Source organism: Petromyzon marinus, chromosome 25 (assembly GCF_048934315.1).
Source record: "Petromyzon marinus isolate PM22_M1 ecotype Great Lakes invasive population chromosome 25, UKy_Petmar_22M1.pri1.0, whole genome shotgun sequence".
NCBI classification, from domain to species: domain Eukaryota; kingdom Metazoa; phylum Chordata; class Hyperoartia; order Petromyzontiformes; family Petromyzontidae; genus Petromyzon; species Petromyzon marinus.
Genome location: NC_133691.1, coordinates 4,180,907 through 4,200,349, shown reverse-complemented (window position 1 = coordinate 4,200,349; position 19,443 = coordinate 4,180,907). Strand labels below are relative to the sequence as shown.

Genomic DNA, 19,443 nt, shown 5'->3' with positions numbered 1-19,443 from the left:
CAATGTCCAGTAGTTGAAATTCACAATGTCCAGTAGTTTAAATTCACAATGTGCCGTAGTTTAAATTCACAATGTCCAGTAATTGAAATTCACAATGTGCAGTAGTTGAAATTCACAATGTCCAGTAGTTTAAATTCACAATGTCCAGTAGTTGAAATTCACAATGTCCAGAAGTTTAAATTCACAATGTCCAGTAGTTGAAAATCACAATGTCCAGTAGTTTAAATCCACAATGTCCCGTAGTTTAAATTCACAATGTCCAGTAGTTGAAATTCACAATGTCCAGTAGTTGAAATTCACAATGTCCAGTAGTTTAAATTCACAATGTCCCGTAGTTTAAATTCATAATGTCCCGTAGTTTAAATTCACAATGTCCAGTAGTTTAAATTCACAATGTCCAGTAGTTGAAATTCACAATGTCCAGTAGTTGAAATTCACAATGCCCCGTAGTTTAAATTCACAATGTCCAGTAGTTGAAATTCACAATGTCCAGTAGTTGAAATTCGCAATGTCCAGTAGTTGAGATTCACAATGTCCAGTAGTTCAAATTCACAATGTCCAGTAGTTTAAATTCACAATGTCCAGTAGTTTAAATTCACAATGTACAGTAGTTTAAATTCACAATGTCCAGTAGTTTAAAATCACAATGTCCAGTAGTTTAAATTCACAATGTCCAATAGTTTAAATTCACAGATTAAAAGGTCACAGATTAAACCGGCGCTGCTGAAAAACAAACACCCCCAGAAGGTCACGTGGCCAAAGGGATGCGTAACGAAAATACTTTTATTTTTTACATGGAAGGACACTGCTAAATGATGAGGCTTATTTATTAAATGTGTTAGACTATTTATCATGCATATGCATAACTTTAAAACAATTACGATCATCCTCTATGTAGCAAGACCACTGCTGAGCAAACACTGCTGAGGCCAATGAAGCACCTGCTGCTAATGGGTGATGCCCTCTCTTTGTAAAATATATCGTCCACGACGCCACAAATGTTTGTAGATTCAAGCCCGAATGAAATACTGTGCAGTGAGGCTAAGTTTCCTACTGTAAAGAGGTGCTGGGAAAACGATGTAAACCTTTTCTACGCAATGAGTGGATTAGATTGAATACATCCACACACAATGGTTACTATTCCCATGAACTTCACCCCTTGATTCCTCCTCCACCAATGTCTTAAGGTCTTTCCAGACTGATTGTCTCATCTCAGCCCCACTGTATCCAGCCGCCACACTGCAGGTCACAACAGCACCCACTCAACAACCCACTGGCCATCTCACTCATCCACACACAGAAAGATAAAGATCCCCCATATAGCCTTACTAGACTCTTGGGGCAAGCACTGTAAGTGGGCAGCTGTGAAGGCCAGCACACGGCAAACGAGGGGTGGGTGGCCAACACCACGCCCAGTCGCCTTTGTCTTCCTAGTGGCGATGTTTTTACACACCGCACCAGGTACTCATTTGAGGCTGAGTCGACCTAGGAGAGTCCCAGGACTGGTTCAGATAATCGTTGCTGGTGTTGGCCATGAGCAGGAGTTTAAATCGGGTCACCGGGTGCGGAGTACAGCACCCTAACCACTACACTACGACTTCCCACAGACACACACACAATGACAAAGATCCCGTGTATAGCCTTAACAGACTGTTGGGGCAAATGCTGTTAGTGAGCACCTATGAAGGCCAGAACGACAGACGAGGGAGTGGGTGGCCAGCACCACGCCCTGCCGCCTTTGTCTCCCTAGTGGCGATGTTTTTACACACCGCACTAGGGACTCATTTGAGGCCGAGTCGACCTAGGGAAGGCCCAGGACCGGTTCAGATAATCGCTATCGCTGGTGTCGACCGCGAGTGGGAATCAAACCCGGGTTGCCAGGTTCGTAGCAGAGCAGAGCGCTAACCCCTACACCACCGCTCCCCGCAGTCACAACACACTCACTCACATATACGCACAAGCACACACATGGCCATGCGTAGAAGCGCGTCACTTGCCGTCGTGACAACACAAAGTTTCAATCGCAACAAACTGGGAACACAACGATCGTTCCAAACACACGCGAAGCGTTTCGGGGTTCAGTGTGCGCTACACTCGAAGCACAAGTTTAATAAACACGACGACTGTGTACGGCCGACTTATACGATATTACAAATTACTACATGATCCCACAAAAACGACGCATAACTTAGGCATTCAATCATTGTCAGCAGTTTTTTTGTTTTCTTCTCACCGATTACAGTATTTTAACTTCACTGCAGGTAAATACGAGCAGGCCGAGTTTATTCCCACAGTGCCAACGAGCACAACGAGGGTTATTTCACCCCGGGACCCGCATCACGGGGGGGTGCTCAACGTCGCAACGTAACAGGGCAGCGGTCGATCACGACTCGGCACCATTTGAAGCGATGCTCCAAGCGTCCCTGAAACATGCAAGTTGGCAACGGTCTCATCGAGTCACTAAACACAAGATTTATCGCCCCCCCTATGCCGGGCCAAAGGCTGTTTTGTTCGAAGCTAAGTAGCACCCTTGACTTTTAATGCATCTGCCGATGTGACGACGACACTTCGGAGTTTACATTAACACTGTCCACAGCTTTGATTGGTCTGTGATGCTATTCGATACGCCGCCAGCAATTGCGACTGCATGCACATTTTGTGAAACTCGCGAGAGCAAATACAACGTAAGGCTACATGTTTGAATAATGTACAGTTAGGTTTTGTGTGTGCTTTTAAAAAAAAAAAAAATTCATAAACAAATATTATAGCGAACAAAATGTATATTCAGTTCCATTCGCGGGGCAGTTTGAACCACAGCACAATCAAACGAGCGTTTTGGTACTGCTCGTCTTCATTAGCTATCCTCAGAGCCAGCAGTGGGGGTTGTTTCACACTCCACTAGAAGGGACCAGCCGGTCCACGCTACAACCGATGTTGAAACTTTACGCGACATTGTACAGCTTTGCCAGGTGGCGGTGGCAATTCTCCAAACTGTGGGGAACAACGGCGACAATGAGGGCTCTGTCAACCGGTCCAGGACGTGAACTCACAATCGCACAAATGACAACCCCCTGGCTGCTCTACGGCCCGAGCCACACCTTGGGTCGTCACACACGCGCACACAAACGGCGTACAAAGTCTGCGTAGTGATCACATCATTTTGCAGCACCTGCGCCCCTTCGCCTCGGTGTTGTCTTCCCGCACCTCCCCCTTGAACGTTGGCACATCATGATCGTCCCACTGTGGACGGCGTGGCTCTCTCACGCCGTTCGCTTTGTGTCCTCCCACCACGTACGAAACTCCGGCCACCTGGCCGCCGCTCATCCCGGCACCCCCCACGACGTCGTCGTCGCCATCCTCTTTGCTCGACAGATCGTCGTCCTCGAACGCGTCGTTGAGGAGCTGCACTAGGACGCGGCTTTCATCTATCGCTGCCCCCGCCTCCGTGGAGGAGGAGGAGGAGGAGGTGGAGGCGGTGGCAGTCGTGGTGGCGGCGGTGCTGGACGGAGTGGCGACCTGTGGCTTCGCGGCATCGTCTGACGGCGACGACTGTGGCGGATTAGCGTCGGCAGAATTATCCACCCCGTGCGTCGAAATTCCGTCGCCCGGCAGCGAGCCAACCTTCGGCGGAGATGCAGGTTTTTCATCAACGCCGTTATCTTCAGCATCGGCGTCCACGGCTTTCCGAGCGCCATTGACGTCTACGCTATTTATGGCATCACTGGATTCACCGTTCTGTTCCAACGCCGCGCTCACCGCACTGGCTGTGCCGCTTTCCTTTTGTGCCAAACGCTCGGCAGGGGTTGACGCCGTGGCTCTCTCCGAACACAGCGCCTTGTCGCCCTGCTCGGCAGCGTTCGCTTCTTCGTCTTCGTCGCCGCCGCCGCCGCCGCCGCCGCGAGGGTTTGACGCAGCAGCCGCGTTCGTGCTTGCAGGTGGCGGCTTGTCACTTTCTTCGCTCGCACCAGGCCCCCCCAATTGACTCGATGGAGCAGCTCCGGCCTTCGCATTTTCATCAGGCGGCTCGCCACTTTCCGCGACGCCCTTCACAGCGGCCGAAACCGCCGAGCATTCGATGGGTTTTCCGTTGCTCAGGTCAGTCCCACGCGCATCCTCAACATTGCTGTCTGCGGCTGGCGCCGCGGTGACTTGCGCGACAGGCTGCTGGACGACGACTTCCTGCGGGTCCCTGCTAACCGAATGGACGTCGGCACCGGAGCTGTCGTCGTCGTCGTCGTCGTCGTCGTCGTCGGAGCTGCAGTCGTCGTCCGCAGCAGAGTTTTCGTCCGCAGCCTCGGGCTCGGGCGACGGGCGGGTGTCGCTCGCGCTCTCACCCATCGCGTCCGAATCTTGTTCACCCCAAGCGGCGGCAGCGGGAGCAGCGGGAGCAGCGAGAGCAGCGTCGCCTGCAGGGGCGGGGCGATTGGAGGCGGCGGTAGACTCCGTCGGATCTGCTTCTCCACCTGAAGTTTCCTGTTTTGATAATCGCTCCGCGCCCGCGCCGTGCGTTATTCCATTGCCGTTCAGGGCATTCTGAAATGAAGGAAAAAGAATCCACCGCAGTTGCACGCAAATATACGGATATTGATGTTTGACGTTGATTAGAAGCCATTGATGTAATGTTGGGTAAATCGTGGCAATACTATTACAAGCCTGTCCTGTGACATTTTTTTGTTGTAAACTACAATCATTAATAAAACTGCATTAGCACGAGTGACCTGAAACCTCATTGGCCTTTTTTCACCTCTACCAAGTAACTTTTTACATTTCCTGCAATACCGCACTTTGTCCACCAGGTGGACCAAACATTCACGTAAAGTTTTTTTTTCCCACCGAGGCCCCATTAAGTCACACATCTCATAATGAACCCATGCATCCCCAAATTCCTTCCAGTTAAAAATGAGCCAGCACCCCCCTCGTCTCCAGCCATTGCTTGTGACCGGCTGACAGTCAGAGGGCCTCGCGAGCGAGTGCCCGACGCGCCAGCGGTCGTCCCCGACAGCGGTGCCGAGGGAACCAAACGGCGTTTTTTTGTTGTTGTTGCGCGAGCCGCAAAAGGGGATTTCGCTCGCGGCCTGGCCCGGCGCGCAATCAGCTCCCACGGTGGCGCGCACGCGAGGCTCACGCGAGACGCCGTCCTGCCGTCCTCGGGTCGGGAGTCCTCGGCGTCGTCGTCCGCGTCGTCCCGCTTCTCCATCGTCTGCCACACGATGGCTTCGCTCTGCATCTCCTCCGTGCGTCCCTTGTGCACCAGCTTGCTGCTGTTGGAGCCGGTCGGAAGCGCGCGGCGGCGGGTTAGCACGCGGCGCAGGCCACCGCGTTCGAGCGCTCCGCTCGTGTCGGCGTGCGAGTGGTTGTCACGGCTAGCAGCTTAGCGGAATGTGGCCAAACGTAATGATAATTAATACAAATGTTTTTTTTTTTTACATAATGCACGAATGAACGAATGGACTGGGGAAGCACCAAACCCCCCGGTAGAATGATAGAGAAAGGGAATGAGTGAGTGAATGAATGAGTGAAGGGATGGTCTGGGGAAACTTCATACTCTCGGTAGCACGCAAGACAAAGGGAATGAGTGAATGAATGAGTGAAGTAATGGACTGGGGAAGCGTCAACCTCTCGGTGGCATGAAAGACAAAGGGAATGAGCGCGTGAAGGACTGGAGCAGGGAAGCGTCAACCTCTTGCTGCCGCGCAGGCTGCTGCGGTGGAGCGGCAGGAACCCCCGGCGGTTGCGCACGTCCAGCAGCCCCCGCTCGGCGCGCTCCTTGAGCCGCGCGAGCCGCGCCCGCATCTCCACGTCCTCGCACATCTCTGCCGGGGGGGGGACGGGGGGCACGCAAACGTCAGCCCCCTCTGGTGAACGAACAGAGGCACGGGCTCCCACTTTGAAGGCCCTGCGTGGCCTGCCGTAACCTCCTGCGGTCTCCGCGTGGCCTCCAGTGGCCACTGCCGTTTTCCTGTAACCACCGGTTTCCTATGGCCTTCCACAGGCTCCAGTGGCCTCTCCCGTGGACCTCCCAACCTCCCGTCGTGACCTGCTGCAACTTGCCACTCTTTCCTACGGCCTCTCAAGAGCCTCCCCCCGTGCCTTCCTGCCACTTCCCGAAGTCTCCAAACATATTCTGTGACCTCCCACAATCTCCCGTCACCTGCAGCGGCCTGCCACAGTTAGTGATGACGTCCGGTGGCCTCTCATGACATTGTGGCTTCCCACGATACTCTGCGGTTTCATGTGGTCACTTTTGATCTCCCATCATATCCTGTGGCCAATTTCCTTTGGGGGAAAACTATCACTTCGTCTACAAGACTTATCCAAGTTTGCTCAATTATGGCGTAGGAAAAAGGGGCAATTTTCGCCCGGGCCTCACACCAAAGAGGTTCCCCCAAGGAGGCCATTTTCTTTTTGTCGTTAATGAATTAGGGGGTCTCAATTGGCAACCGCCCTGGGCTCCCCCAGCCTCAAGCCTCTGGAGAAGTCTGAGGCCTTGCCTGACCAGGAGAGTCCTGTTCCAAGATATATGGCCACTGGTTTTTTTTCTTGCATAATGTTTCGTGTCCATCAAACTGAAAGCGTCAGAGAAAAAAAAAAACCCCATCAAGTGAGGGGATAACATTCCAATTCCACAAATATTGCCCGCCAGGTAACTCTCGTTGCTTTACTGCCCCTTTAAAAGCACTGCTTTTCTGTCAGTCTAATATTTATTTATTCCTTGCACCATTTAAATCTAATACTCGTTCTTGTATTGCAATTATGTTTGACCTTGTACCTCTTTAATGTTAATGTTTTTCATGATGTATTTAATTGTACTGCGTTGTTTCACTCCTGTAATTATATGATTGGACTGCAATTATTCTGACAGAGGTCTCCCTCGAACAACAGACCGCTCAAATCTCGGAAGCTAAGCAGCTTTGAGCCTGGGTAGTGCTTGGACGGGGGTGACCACTACGCACACAACTGGCATTGCAACCTCTTGTGGGGCTTCGTCGTTGGCAGAGGAGACGGCAGTTGCGGCAAAATCCACTGTTGTACTCTGCCTTCGTCAACCCGCATTGGCCAGTGTGGCGTAGTACGGTCGAATAACCCTGGCGACCCTCACGACGCGGGGGAGGCCCTTCAACCCACCAGTGGATAGACCAAATGTCGTGGATGGCTGCTGGTCGCTGCCAAGAAGGCTGCTGTCAATTGCACACCCCAGCAGGTGAGAGGCGTTACCAGGGAGTGTTTCGAATTTTGCCGGTCTTGTGAAAAGTGGATTGTGCAACGAAGCGTCCGTGCGTTTGCGCCGTCGATCACGGCGAGGTTGAAAGCAAGTTCCTGGCCCCGTCCTTCAATCCTCGCCGTCGGCCCTCCGTGGCTGAAGGTGACTCAGCCCGGCACAGCCACCGCCCGCCGCCTCTGAGCAGCGCTGCCCGTGTGTGCTCAGCGCTCGTCACGTGCCGCAATGTTTAACGACACACACAAGTGTTTGCCCAATGCAGCGCGTGTGCACACGAAGCCGACCGCCTGATTCCACGTCAAACGTCGGGGGAAGGAATGTATAGAATGTACCCTTGCTTTGGCTGCCACCCCTTAAGATGCTTGGGTGGCATTACAGCAAGCAGGTTTTTGGGGGAAAATGTACACGTGTGACGAATTTGATTGTCCCCATTGTATTTGCGTGTGTTCGTCCTCCACAAAACTCAGATTTACCGTTTCTTTTAATGCTTTAATATCTCATTTGTGCCAGTTGCATTCACTCCGTGAACCTAAATATGACAGGAGCTTATAACTTGCAATACACGTAGTATAAACTAAAAACACAAAGACGTTTCCCACATGCACATTCAGTGCAAGCAGAGTGAATGTAGGCATTGATTATAAATCGGTGCAACGCTACGCATTGCGCGCTTTCAGATGCACTTCTGCGGCCGTCTGGAACACTCTTCCAATATTAGGAATCCACTGGACCTATGCACTTTTAAATCTAGATTGGAAACTCATTACACTAGAACTTATTTTTGTGTTTAGTTCGTTGTCCTTCCCGCGCACCTCCGATGAGACACGGTTGGCTCCGTATGGTGGAAAATAAGCTCAACATGCATCCATACACTCCGCTCTATCTCTACCTAAAATGCCCCTCTACCTCTCTGGCCTCTCTACGTGCTATGAAGAAGGTCCGTTGCCAAAAACTTGGCCTACTCTATACTTTTAACGGCCACAGCGTCATTGACGAACGTGGGGAATTTTTTTCCCTCCCTAGTAGAAGTGGCATCATCACGGCTGGGGTCCTCCAGAGGCTACACACGGGGGGGGGGGGGGGGGGAGGGCATCCACGATGTGACCGTTTGCCCGGTCCACGCGGTCGGCCGCTCGCATCACCGAAGTTCTTCAAGCAACTCACCGACAGGCGTCTGCCCGTGCTTATTCGCCGTGTCGAGCCGCGCCCCGTACGCCACCAGGATTTCTGCGATGTTTTCCTGAAAGATAAAATATTGTATCTACGTATAAAGACCCATCACCACCACCACCACCACCAAAACTCCGTTGAACTTTGGCTCCGCGAGGACGTTTCCTGCTGGCGGTTACACGGCCACACATTAACCCGGGCGGCAGAGGCGCGACTGACGTCCAGACCCGTTGAACCATGCTGCTGTTGGTTGCGTCACGACTTGACAGGTTGGCCGATGATGGTTTCGCTCGATTACATCGAGCGAAAAATTCTGACGCACGCCTCCCACGCCAACACCTCGAGCGCTGTGCTGAATAGGTCTTCCCCAGAGCAGGCAACCAATAGTGGGCACTGTAGAAAGTCACAAGGCAGTCGGAGCCCGGCCTGTCGATATGGTAATTACCATCGTTTGTATTTATAGATTAAAAAAACAGATTTCATGAGTGAACTGAAGCATCAATAGGGGTTAACCCTCCATCACCCGGTCACTGTTAATCTCATTAAGTTTACACAATGGAGAGCTACATTGCATACGAGTGATATTCGACCTCAGAAGTCTATGCCCTCTGCCACGTGCACTGCCCTCTAGCGGTGATGATGATGCCGTCATCAACTTTGATAATTTTTAATCAGCGAGATGAAAGATCCCCAGGTTGTTTTGCAGGTTACGATCAATACCACAGACGCCTGGTATCTGAGGTCAGAATGAGCTCTTACTCTTGTCGATACGAGATAATTAATTCAAGTGCCCTGAAGGAGCGACTGGTAGCCAAATGAAAAGTCCTGTATCCAGTATAGTTCAAGGATAACACGACAATGTAAATAAGTCAATAAATCCAGGGTAATCTATGTTATGGATACCCCACTAAATGAAGAGACTGACATGATAGAGAACTCAACATTTTAATGCAAAGCCTCTACACGGCTCCCCACCAATCTGAATTAATTACATCTTTTAACACTGCTGCCACACTTTGAACCACATATCCGGTGTGATTTCCAAAGAGGGCCCCCCCCCCATTGGAAATCAGTGGGGTGTCTATAAATGTATCACCCTGTGGGGTGTTTTAATGTTACATACAAAACTTTATAATCAGGATAAAACACGCCCCCTCAACGCTAAAAAGACTGTCTAAATGCATCTGGCCTCCGTATGTCCCACAAGAGTGTTTTATATATGTATAAAACATTTTTAACGTGCAATGGTGTTGAAAACAATTAAACCTCCACGTGGCACGCTTTGAGAGGAATGTAATTTTTTGTCAACCAGGCACAATAATGAGAGATTAACGGCCGCACGAGAGGGGGTTGACGTGAAGGCATGCGGGCAAGGCAGCACGTTTGGGCTCGTAACAAGGCGCGTTAAACACTTCCAAAATAGCCACAATGGGTGAAGAACACAGCCGACTGGAACGGGTCTGCGCTGCGCTAACAAGAGAAAACGGGGGGCCAGCACGCTCGTGACGTACAGGCACACGGGGGCAAGAGCTGCGCAACTAGGGACCCCCGAAAGTCAACACTTTCCTGAAGCGAATGTAGACGCTCGTCGTCGACCCCCTTGGCAGAAGTGAACGCGGATGTCACTGGGGTGGACCGGTGGGTGGTGGACCGGTGGGTGGCACAGCGGTGGGCGGCACAGGGGTGGGTGGCACAGCGGTGGGTGGTGCAGTGGTGGGCGTGCTGCGCTGTGAATCTGACGACCCTAAATTCGATTCCCGACCACGGCTCGCACCGCCCCCCCTCCACCGACCCCCCCACCCACACCCCACAACCCCCCCCCCCCCCACCACCACCGTCTCCCATCACCGAACCGCGCCGATCCCCCCGCATGGTCACCGCGGACAAACAGTCCCCCACAACCCGCAAGGTGTGGGGAGACTCTTTATTTATGTAGCAGTGGGCCGACAAAGGGCTGCATATGTATGTACACGTGACATCATTACACAGAATGTTATTTTCTGCTAATTGTAATTTTGCTCTTTGGAACATTTTCTTCTCATTCTAATTTGATTCTGAGAACATTTTTCTGCAATTACATCCGAATTGCGATAATGACATCGGGGCTCCGAGCTAATCCCCCCACCCCACCCCCATTTGAGCACCTCCCACGGACGGCATTATTATTCGCAATTTGAGGATTCTTTCCTCGCACGCGCGGATTTCTTCTGGCCTCGCGGGTTTTTGCTGTCTCGCGTTAAAAAAAAAAACTACACCAAACAAGGGAATCGGACAAACCTCCCAGGCAGGAGGACTCCTTAACCCCGACCCTAGCGTCATGGCCAAGGCTGCGCAAAAACGAATCGTGTCACGCGCCAGAAGCGCGGCGCTTGTGGAGGCAAGCGTTTGGGTGCGTCACTCAGATTCGTTCAAATTCCCAACACCTGCCGGGCGGAGAGGCGTTCGGGACATGGCAGTGCGGCAAAAGTAAGGCCCAAACTTACGCCTGCACACCTTTGAGCTGTTAAGCCCCTCTTCCGTGGATGTATTCTCTGGGCACCTCCGTTTCCCCCGCACATGCAAGCACACGCTTATTTAAAAAGGAATTGGACTAAACATTCGAACAATTAGCAAGGCTTTCCTGGCTAATATAATTTTACCGTTGTTGTTGTTGTTGTCTGCGTTGCCCAGCGAGTGCCTCTCCTGGATTCGTAAATAAATTAACACTGCCGCTGCCGTTATTATTATTATTGGCGCTGTTGTTGTCTGTGTGGTGCCCCTGACCTGGCCCCAATAGGCAGCCGCGTGCAGGGGCGTCCATCCGTCTGCGTCCGGTAGGTCCGAGCGGGCCCCGACCTCCAGCAGCACGCGCACGGCACGTTCGTAACCGTGCGCCACCGCCATGTGCAGCTGATGGGGAAGCGCGTGCCGGGGGCGTGAGGGGTGGGGGGGCAGACGACGAGGGTTGGAAGGGGTCAGGAGCGTGACCGAGCAAAAGTCAGAAGTCTGCGCTTGCAGCTGACGGCAGTGCAGATCAGCATCATTATTCACCGCTATTAGCGGGCGCGACTAATTGCCCGGGCGGGTTTCGCACGAATGCGTCCAGGTGTGCCAGCAGCGGTTGGCGTGAGGTTCACCTCAAATGTAGATCGGGAGCCGTGATGGGCGTTATCTTAAACAAAATCGTGGGGTTTTCTCCGCGTACAGTGTCCCCCCCCCCCCTTACACGTGCACCAATATTCGATGAGAAATTGCCCAAAAATGCCGCAGCAGAACACGAGTAAAATTTTTTTATTCAAAACCCAGCGTGGCTTTTCTGGTTTGATTAAAAAAAGAATTTGCTACTGTAGCCAGAACAATAGATCGGTTTCAGCCACTGAAAAACAGGCGAATTGATAATCGTGGTAATTATAGTATTTAGATCCATTTAGTTGGAATGTAATGAAAAAAGAAAGAATAGGCTTTACCCGATTATTTAGATCTTTCAGTAAAGTCACGTTGATAGGTACAAATTAATACAAATAATAAGTAAAAAATAAACAAAAAACGACGTTTCGATCACAACACAAGCGATCGTCATCATCACTAGCTCCGCCCACTCCGTTTATGACCCTAGGACTACACCCTTTTTAAACCTTTAAAACAGTCTGCATTCAGCAGCTTACCCACTCTTTCCTCCTGATGACGATCGCTTGTGCTGTGATCGAAACGTCGTGGTTTTTTGTTTATTTTATATTTATTATTTTTATTAATTTGTACCTGAGAATATGTTTTTTCCCATTTTATCTGGCAACAAAACAGGTGTTAAGTTGTTAAAACAACAAACTGAAACCTTTTACAAGGAATCACGTCTGCATTAACCACAATACTTGTGGTCAAAATGCAAACAAAAAACTCTGATAACATATGCATTGTCTTTGAAACTGATTGGTTCACAATCAACTCATTGGCCCTCAGGTGACAAAATATAGATTGCTTGTGTTGCGATCGAAAGGTCGTAATTTTTTAAATTATTTTTTTTCTATCTCCGTGACTTTACCGAAAGACCCACAGAGTATTATTTGGTTCTTTCGGCGAAGCTGGAAAAATAATAATAAAACATAAACTGAATAAAAATAAACCACGAATGTAGACTGTAGCCTGGTTCTTAATCGGAGTGAGCGTACTGGCAGTCTATAACGTAGACTGTAGCCTGGTTATTAAACAGGGTGAGTGTACTGGCAGTCTATAATGTAGACTGTAGCCTGTTTATTAAGCTGGGTGAGTGTACTGGCAGTCTATAATGTAGACTGTAGCCTGGTTATTAAACAAGGTGAGTGTACTCACAGTCTATAATGTAGACTGTAGCCTGGTTATTAAGCTGGGTGAGTGTACTGGCAGTCTATAATGTAGACTGTAGCGTGGTTCTTAACCTCGGTGAGTGTACTGGCAGTCTATAATGTAGACTGTAGCCTGGTTATTAAGCTGGGTGAGTGTACTGGCAGTCTATAATGTAGACTGTAGCCTGGTTATTAAGCTGGGTGAGTGTACTGGCAGTCTATAATGTAGACTGTAGCCTGGTTATTAAGCTGGGTGAGTGTACTGGCAGTCTATAATGTAGACTGTAGCCTGGTTATTAAGCTGGGTGAGTGTACTGGCAGTCTATAATGTAGACTGTAGCCTGGTTATTAAGCTGGGTGAGTGTACTGGCAGTCTATAATGTAGACTGTAGCCTGGTTATTAAGCTAGGTGAGTGTACTGGCAGTCTATCAGGTAGACTGTAGCCTGGTTATTAAGCTGGGTGAGTGTACTGGCAGTCTATAATGTAGACTTATTCTTGATTCTTTCAATAAGAAATAAAAACAAAAACCACGACGTTTTGATCGCAACATAAACGGTCGCCATCAGGAAAAGGGAGGTTAGCCTCTCAAGGCAAATTGTTTATAAAGGTTTAGAGATGGGCGTAGCTTTTTTATTACCATTTTTCTATCTACGTGACTTTGCCGAAAAAAAAACAAAGAAAATAAATGAAACGAAAGTTAAGTCAAAATCTTAACACCTGTTTTATTGCCAGAAAGAGTAAAACCCATTATTATTTTCCCCTCATACTTTGATACCCCCCCAAAAAAGGTCCCATGACATAGGGATGTAATGATTTTTACCCTCTAGCATTTCGATGAATTGTTTAACAATTCCTTGGTTACAATAATTTCAAGAGTCAATAATTTTTAGTTTCCTTCTCACCGTCTCTTTTGCGTGCTCAGTGTGCATCTAAATTTGCACCGTTTGGTTGCCGCCATTAACCTTGGACGTCGCACGATCATACCATTTGCATTCCATTTACACAAAACGAATCATTGAATTCCTCCTGGGAATTCTGTATTTATAAATGACAGCATAGCGGTTCAACCCAATTGGAATCCTCACGATAATTATAATTTGTAACCGAAAATAACCCCCATTATAACAGGAAGAAATTAGTGCAGAACAAAAAAAACAAACAGGCGTTGTGTCTTCAGATAAGTGCATCGAGCTAGATACACGTGATGCGCTAAGCGTGAAGTTTGCATACCTGTCAACCCCGAATCGGTGCCCTACCTTATTACAGACCAATTCAGACCTCATCGGTCACCCCGTGTCCCCTTATAAACCTCAACGTTCATCCTACAAAGTCCCATCACGAGGGAGAACCACAAACAATTATAATTGTTTTTTAATTTTCCCGTATTGAAACGGCTGTATGCTGTATGGAACTGAAAACTCAATTTCCCTGTACAAGAATACGGGGTGAACCTTGTGGGTTGACAGCTGTGATAGTGTCAAAGCTAGATATACGCTCACCCCATGGGAGAAAGTCTGGGTGTGCTTATCCCAAGAAGTGTACTTTTATCAGAAGTTGCTCATTGTCTTCCACTGGTGAAATGCATGTGTTGCTTATATCAGAACTGGATCCAGCTTCTTACTCCTTAGCAACTAGGCATGTAATTGAGCATGGATTCATCACGAAAAATCGATTTCTACTCGAATGATGCACGCATTGAAGCACGCACCTAAGGAATCGCGGCCATATTATATTTATATAAAGTAACCAGTGACCACAACCTCACATAAGAATCGGTTTCCGTGAACTAAATCGCGACCACAAATCGTGGCACTTCATCGAGTCGCGCGGGGGCGACGGATCGTTGCTGGCTCACTGGTTACAACGAAGCACGTGGAGCAACGGTGGCCAGCTGGCATCTCACGAGCCGCACGCGCGGCTCTCTATCGAAGGGGCGTAACACGTAGGGGCGCACTACCACAGTCGTGACAAAGAATAATTAATGTCTCCCGTGCTGTGCCGAAAACTGCTTACATATATATACACACACACGTGGCTTCTTTGCAGAACTCATCGCTGCTACCTTTAGGCTCTTGGTCTGTTACAGGCTGGCCACCGTTGGCAAAGACGAAGCGTTTCTCATCGCCAGTCTTCACAAGCCACCGCGATCTGGCTTCTACCGTACACATTGCGAGCTGATCACGGGGGGGGGGGTGGTGTGTGGGGGCAGCTACACGCAATAAAACGGCGCGACTTGTCGCGCCGCCGGTGGTGTTTTGCTGCCGAGGGCTGCTGCGATGCGGACTGCTTTACCACCACCACGCCGTGATCGTCGGGCGCGTTGAGGTCGGCGACGCTCTGCGTCATCTCGCTGATGAAGGAGTCCTCCGTGGCTTTCCGGGCGTCCTCCACCACCTTTTCGGTGAGGCCTACGCGCGGGGCGCAGGCCACGCAAGCACACGCGGCAATCGGGGGAGTCGGCGGGGGTTCTCGCCTAAACCGCGACAAAACCACCTTGCCATCATCGTACGTTGTATGATGGCCACGTTAAACTGTTAAACGACGCTGAGCACGTCGAAATATCGCAAATGACCGGGTCTGGTTTTTTTAAAATAAAATGTGTTTCGTTTCCCGCAGTTAAATTCAACAGTTCCAGTGAAATATGTGTTGTGTCCACAAGATGAATAATACACACGGCCCCGTGCTAGAGAATGCCGTCTTGGGATGTTACATCACGGAACTACTGCCGATATCTTGCCAAGTGACCTTTTACCCACACTGGAGGTGCTTGTACCTGACAACAGACCCCGCCATAAAGATGATCATCGCATGACAGTCAAACCAATATTCTAATTTTCAATTTTTAGAGCAGGAAGTTAGCTAAATTAAGTGAAAAAATTATGTAATGTATTGTTATGTTTCTTTTGGAGACCAGGATGAGACCAACTCACTGCAGTTATGAATCTGGTTTATTAATGATCGGCTTCAAACCCAGGATCTCTCAGCAGTGCTACATTATTTTGAGCGTTTATTCTGTTTTAGTTTTACACTTTAAAGTGGTTTTTAAACTCACTTTGGCTCAATCTAAACTCTGAGTATCAAAAAAAATCTGGGTTTGAGAATCGAGCTACAATCTCACAGCAGACTGCGTGTGAAAGCGCGCCGCAAAAAGTGTAATGGAGAAAAATTCCACTCAAATGATTTTCTGAGATTATTCCGTGAGTGGTGCCCTGTGAGTTTTCCGAATGGATTCATCGTATTGTGACGTGATGCCATTAACAGCTTGATGGGAGTAACTTGGGGAAAACAATTAAAAAAACATAACATGAGCTTTTACCTGGTTATGAATTAAACCTTTATGTATATATATAAACCATTTAAATGCAACCAGCTCGTACTGTCCAACTACAAATATAAATCCAGGGGCTTTATTGGCAGAAGTTTTTAAGTATGGACCAAAAATACTTAACTGAAAATAAGCAACAGGCGCTGCTTTATAACTGATTATCAGCTTATCTTTCCGAAATATTTTCCTTTCTTGAGAAACGTTGGCTTATCACAGTAATTATAACATTCATGATTATGATGGGGCTTTTCATTGGGTTCACTATACTGTTCGTAGAGGATACGACCATATAATTGCTAGGCATACAATTATTATGACGATTAATATTATGCTAATGATACAAGCATTGAATTGTGTCCTTGCAAATTGATTCGTTTAAATTCACTTCGATCCTATGTTCCCAAAGGAGAGGCCATCAGCTGAGGAGACGGAGCGATGACATTTGCTCATTTGCGGGAGCTAGGCGGATATTTGTATCACGTGGCCGTGAGGAATGGGGATGGCTTTTTGAGGCCTTCATCCAGCAGTGAAAAGACCACGACTGACGTTCATGCGGACATGCTGTACGTGACCGATTCACGTACGTACACGTATGTATGTATATTGAACTTCTTTCGCGCCACACATAGCCAACCGTGCTAATCGGAGGTGCGACACCGTGTGGCCATGAACCCTGTAGCCACTAGAGACTCCCACAATTGCAAGAAACACAATATTTGTGATAACAATTAACTCTTGAATTTAATCGTGACCCTGAACCGCAGCAGATGCATTGAATCGCAGTGGTGGGGGGTTGAATTGTGAATTGAATACATGCATACAAAATCCTCACCAATTGGAATCCTCACCAATAGTGAAACACCTCCATCGGCAAAAGTTCATTTACGAATAAACAAATCCCCATCACAGGTCTCAATGTGACCGTCCAAAAAACACAAAGCACACTCATGCGTGTGTCGCGAGGCACTCGATGCCAATTACGTGAATCACAAGCGGAAAAAACAATGCATCGCATTCAAAAGCACGAGACGTAATCCCTAATAAGGCGCCTGTTCCATTACCGGCCACGGTTGTAAAATATTTCCAGCCCTGCCGCATTGCTGAGTTTCGTTCAAGCTCCAGAAGGGAATGTATTTATTATGTATTTATCAGCGGGTGAATAAGTTCAACGGTGTTGCCTATAATAGGGCAAAGACTGCAAGATGTGGCCCGGTTTGGAAGCTATGGGAGCCTCGTGTTTCAGCCATCAAGTTCTCGAGTTTGTTTTGTTTTGACCAGGTGCGTGAAGGCACAAGCAAAGAGTGAACTCGGGGTCACCCAAACGACAAAAGCAAAAATAAAAAATAAAGGACGGGCATAATGCGAATAGGAATCGGTTCCGAAAGAAAGAAAAAAAAACAGCTGTCGCAGTAAGAATTCGAAAATATTGCAAAGATTTAAATCGACGTCAAATACGTTTTCCCCACAGTGTAAAAAGTTGGCTCGGGCAGATTTATGTTGAGATGGATCGTAGCACGATTACAGAAACGTTAAATGGATATAGGGTAACTATTGTACGAATATATAAACAGACAAGTCGCTCATAAGCGGTGCATAGTTTCCACACAGCTACCGATAATGCGGCAAACAGAAGATCTACTCTTCCTATCAATAATATCTCTGCTACCATGGTTACTCTGCCCGTGAACTTTAATAATTTATTCTTCCACGCATGCTAAGAAGAGACTGTTTCGTCTCATCCACGCTGCATTCAACCACCAACCCCACAGGCCGCAGCAAATACACTCATCCAACTACCCCCGAACCCAACAACTCACCTACACTCACCCCACTCACCCACCATCAAACACACACACACACACTTCTTTTTCTGCTGCTTTCCCCGGTACTGCTCGACTTTGGAATGCCCTCCCAACCATCCTCTTATCAGAAAGTTCTCGTAAAAGCTTTGCTCGATCCAAGAAACGCGCTCTATCTTATCTGTTGCACCTTCAATAGGGCTCTTTGTTGCAGGCCACTAAGAATGTTTGGCCTTTTGGTCAGCGAATGAACAAAAAAAGAACAACAAAAACTCCACTTGCAAAAAATGCAGGCATCTTGGAAAGCGCTTGCCGAGTGTTGTGCCTTCGTCCAAAAAAAGGACGGTGCGTTTTCTCACCACGTCGCGACGGACAACTTCGCGAATGGAACAACCGCGCAAGCTAAAACACGCTCGCTGCCGAAGCGGCAAGGCCTCGCTTGGGTAAGGCATCGGTCGAATTAGCGGCACGCTGATAAAAAACGGGGCGAACAGAACATGATGATGAGGACGAGGGGCGGCCGTCTCTCACCTCGGTGCCGCATCTCGCCCTCCAGGTAGGCGATTGTCTCGTGGTCATCGCACACGTCAAACGGAGTCTCCCCGTCCTCGCTCAGCGCCAGGAGGTCCGCGCCCCTGATGGCACGGCGAGAGACGCGCGGCGCGCGAAGCCGTGAGCAAATAAATTAATTGTAATAAATAAACACACCCTCCGTTCGTTCTCCATCATCACCATCATCATCACGATCCGTGGACACATAGCCTGTCGGTGTCTGCTGCACATTTTGTAATTTGTTTCCACTTTCCTCTGTCCTGTGCCAATGTGCTCCAAGTAGTGCCACATCTTTCTGGCACCAACCTCTAATGTCTTCGTCAAGCCATTCTTCTCCGTTAGGTCTTCCTCTCTCTAGGTAAAAAAATACCATACTTTTTGATTTCTAAATCGGCTGATTGGGGATCTCGCGATCTACATTATCATAGCACAGAGAGCTGCCGCAGGGGGCACGTGCCACATGGCGGTCAGTGGAGGGCAAGTCAGCAAAATCCATTGTTGTACTGTGCTTCTATGCACCCCGCTTCTACCAACCCACACTGACCAGCGTCGTAAAGTATAATTAAATAATCTCCATTACCTGCGCGCCATGGGAAGGCCCTAATCCAGCAGTGGATTAACAAAAAGGATGGTACATGTACGTTACCAAGCAGAAATATGACTTATTGTGTTGATGATTTTCTAAATCACTTCTGTGCCTGGTAACAAGCTTCTGATCACTCCTGGCAACCATTTTTAGTGTAAAATTATTCAAGCCATGCCAAGGACTGTTGACAGGCAAAAATGTACACATCGTTATCAAATTACATGACGGAAGTCGGGCGTGAACAGGGCTTGATGATCATGTGATGAGCCCCTGTACCCGGATCAGGGACTACAGCTGCTATGGGCATCAAGACACCCTCAAGATCTGTAGATATGGCTCGGAGACAACCAAAAAACGCTTGGGAAAATCACGGTATGTTCGAGTCGACGTTTTCCTTTCTTCGGCAAGGCAACAGATGCTGATAATGCCGATGGTGAAAACCTTTTAAACACGCAACAGCGCACAAACAGCAGGCTCGCGAATGAGCAGTTG

At 48.7% G+C, this 19,443-nt stretch overlaps 1 protein-coding gene across 4 annotated transcripts in view; it reads right to left on the bottom strand.

Moving 5' to 3' along the window:
• Nucleotides 1–2,069: 2,069 nt before the first annotated feature.
• The window catches only part of LOC116945953 (uncharacterized), a 46,879-nt gene continuing 29,505 nt past the window's right edge, over nt 2,070–19,443 (bottom strand). For 3 of the 4 annotated variants that reach the window (XM_032960666.2, XM_032960665.2, XM_076069641.1), the window contains 7 exons: nt 18,345–18,448; nt 14,982–15,097; nt 11,153–11,278; nt 8,384–8,459; nt 5,681–5,813; nt 5,126–5,261; nt 2,070–4,533 (listed from right to left, as the gene is read on the bottom strand). In XM_032960666.2, coding sequence (XP_032816557.2) covers nt 3,151–4,533; nt 5,126–5,261; nt 5,681–5,813; nt 8,384–8,459; nt 11,153–11,278; nt 14,982–15,097; nt 18,345–18,448 — 2,074 coding nt within the window. In that variant the 3' untranslated portion in view covers nt 2,070–3,150. The remainder of the gene's footprint in view (nt 4,534–5,125; nt 5,262–5,680; nt 5,814–8,383; nt 8,460–11,152; nt 11,279–14,981; nt 15,098–18,344; nt 18,449–19,443) is intronic. The other variant, XM_032960667.2, reaches the window with a different exon arrangement.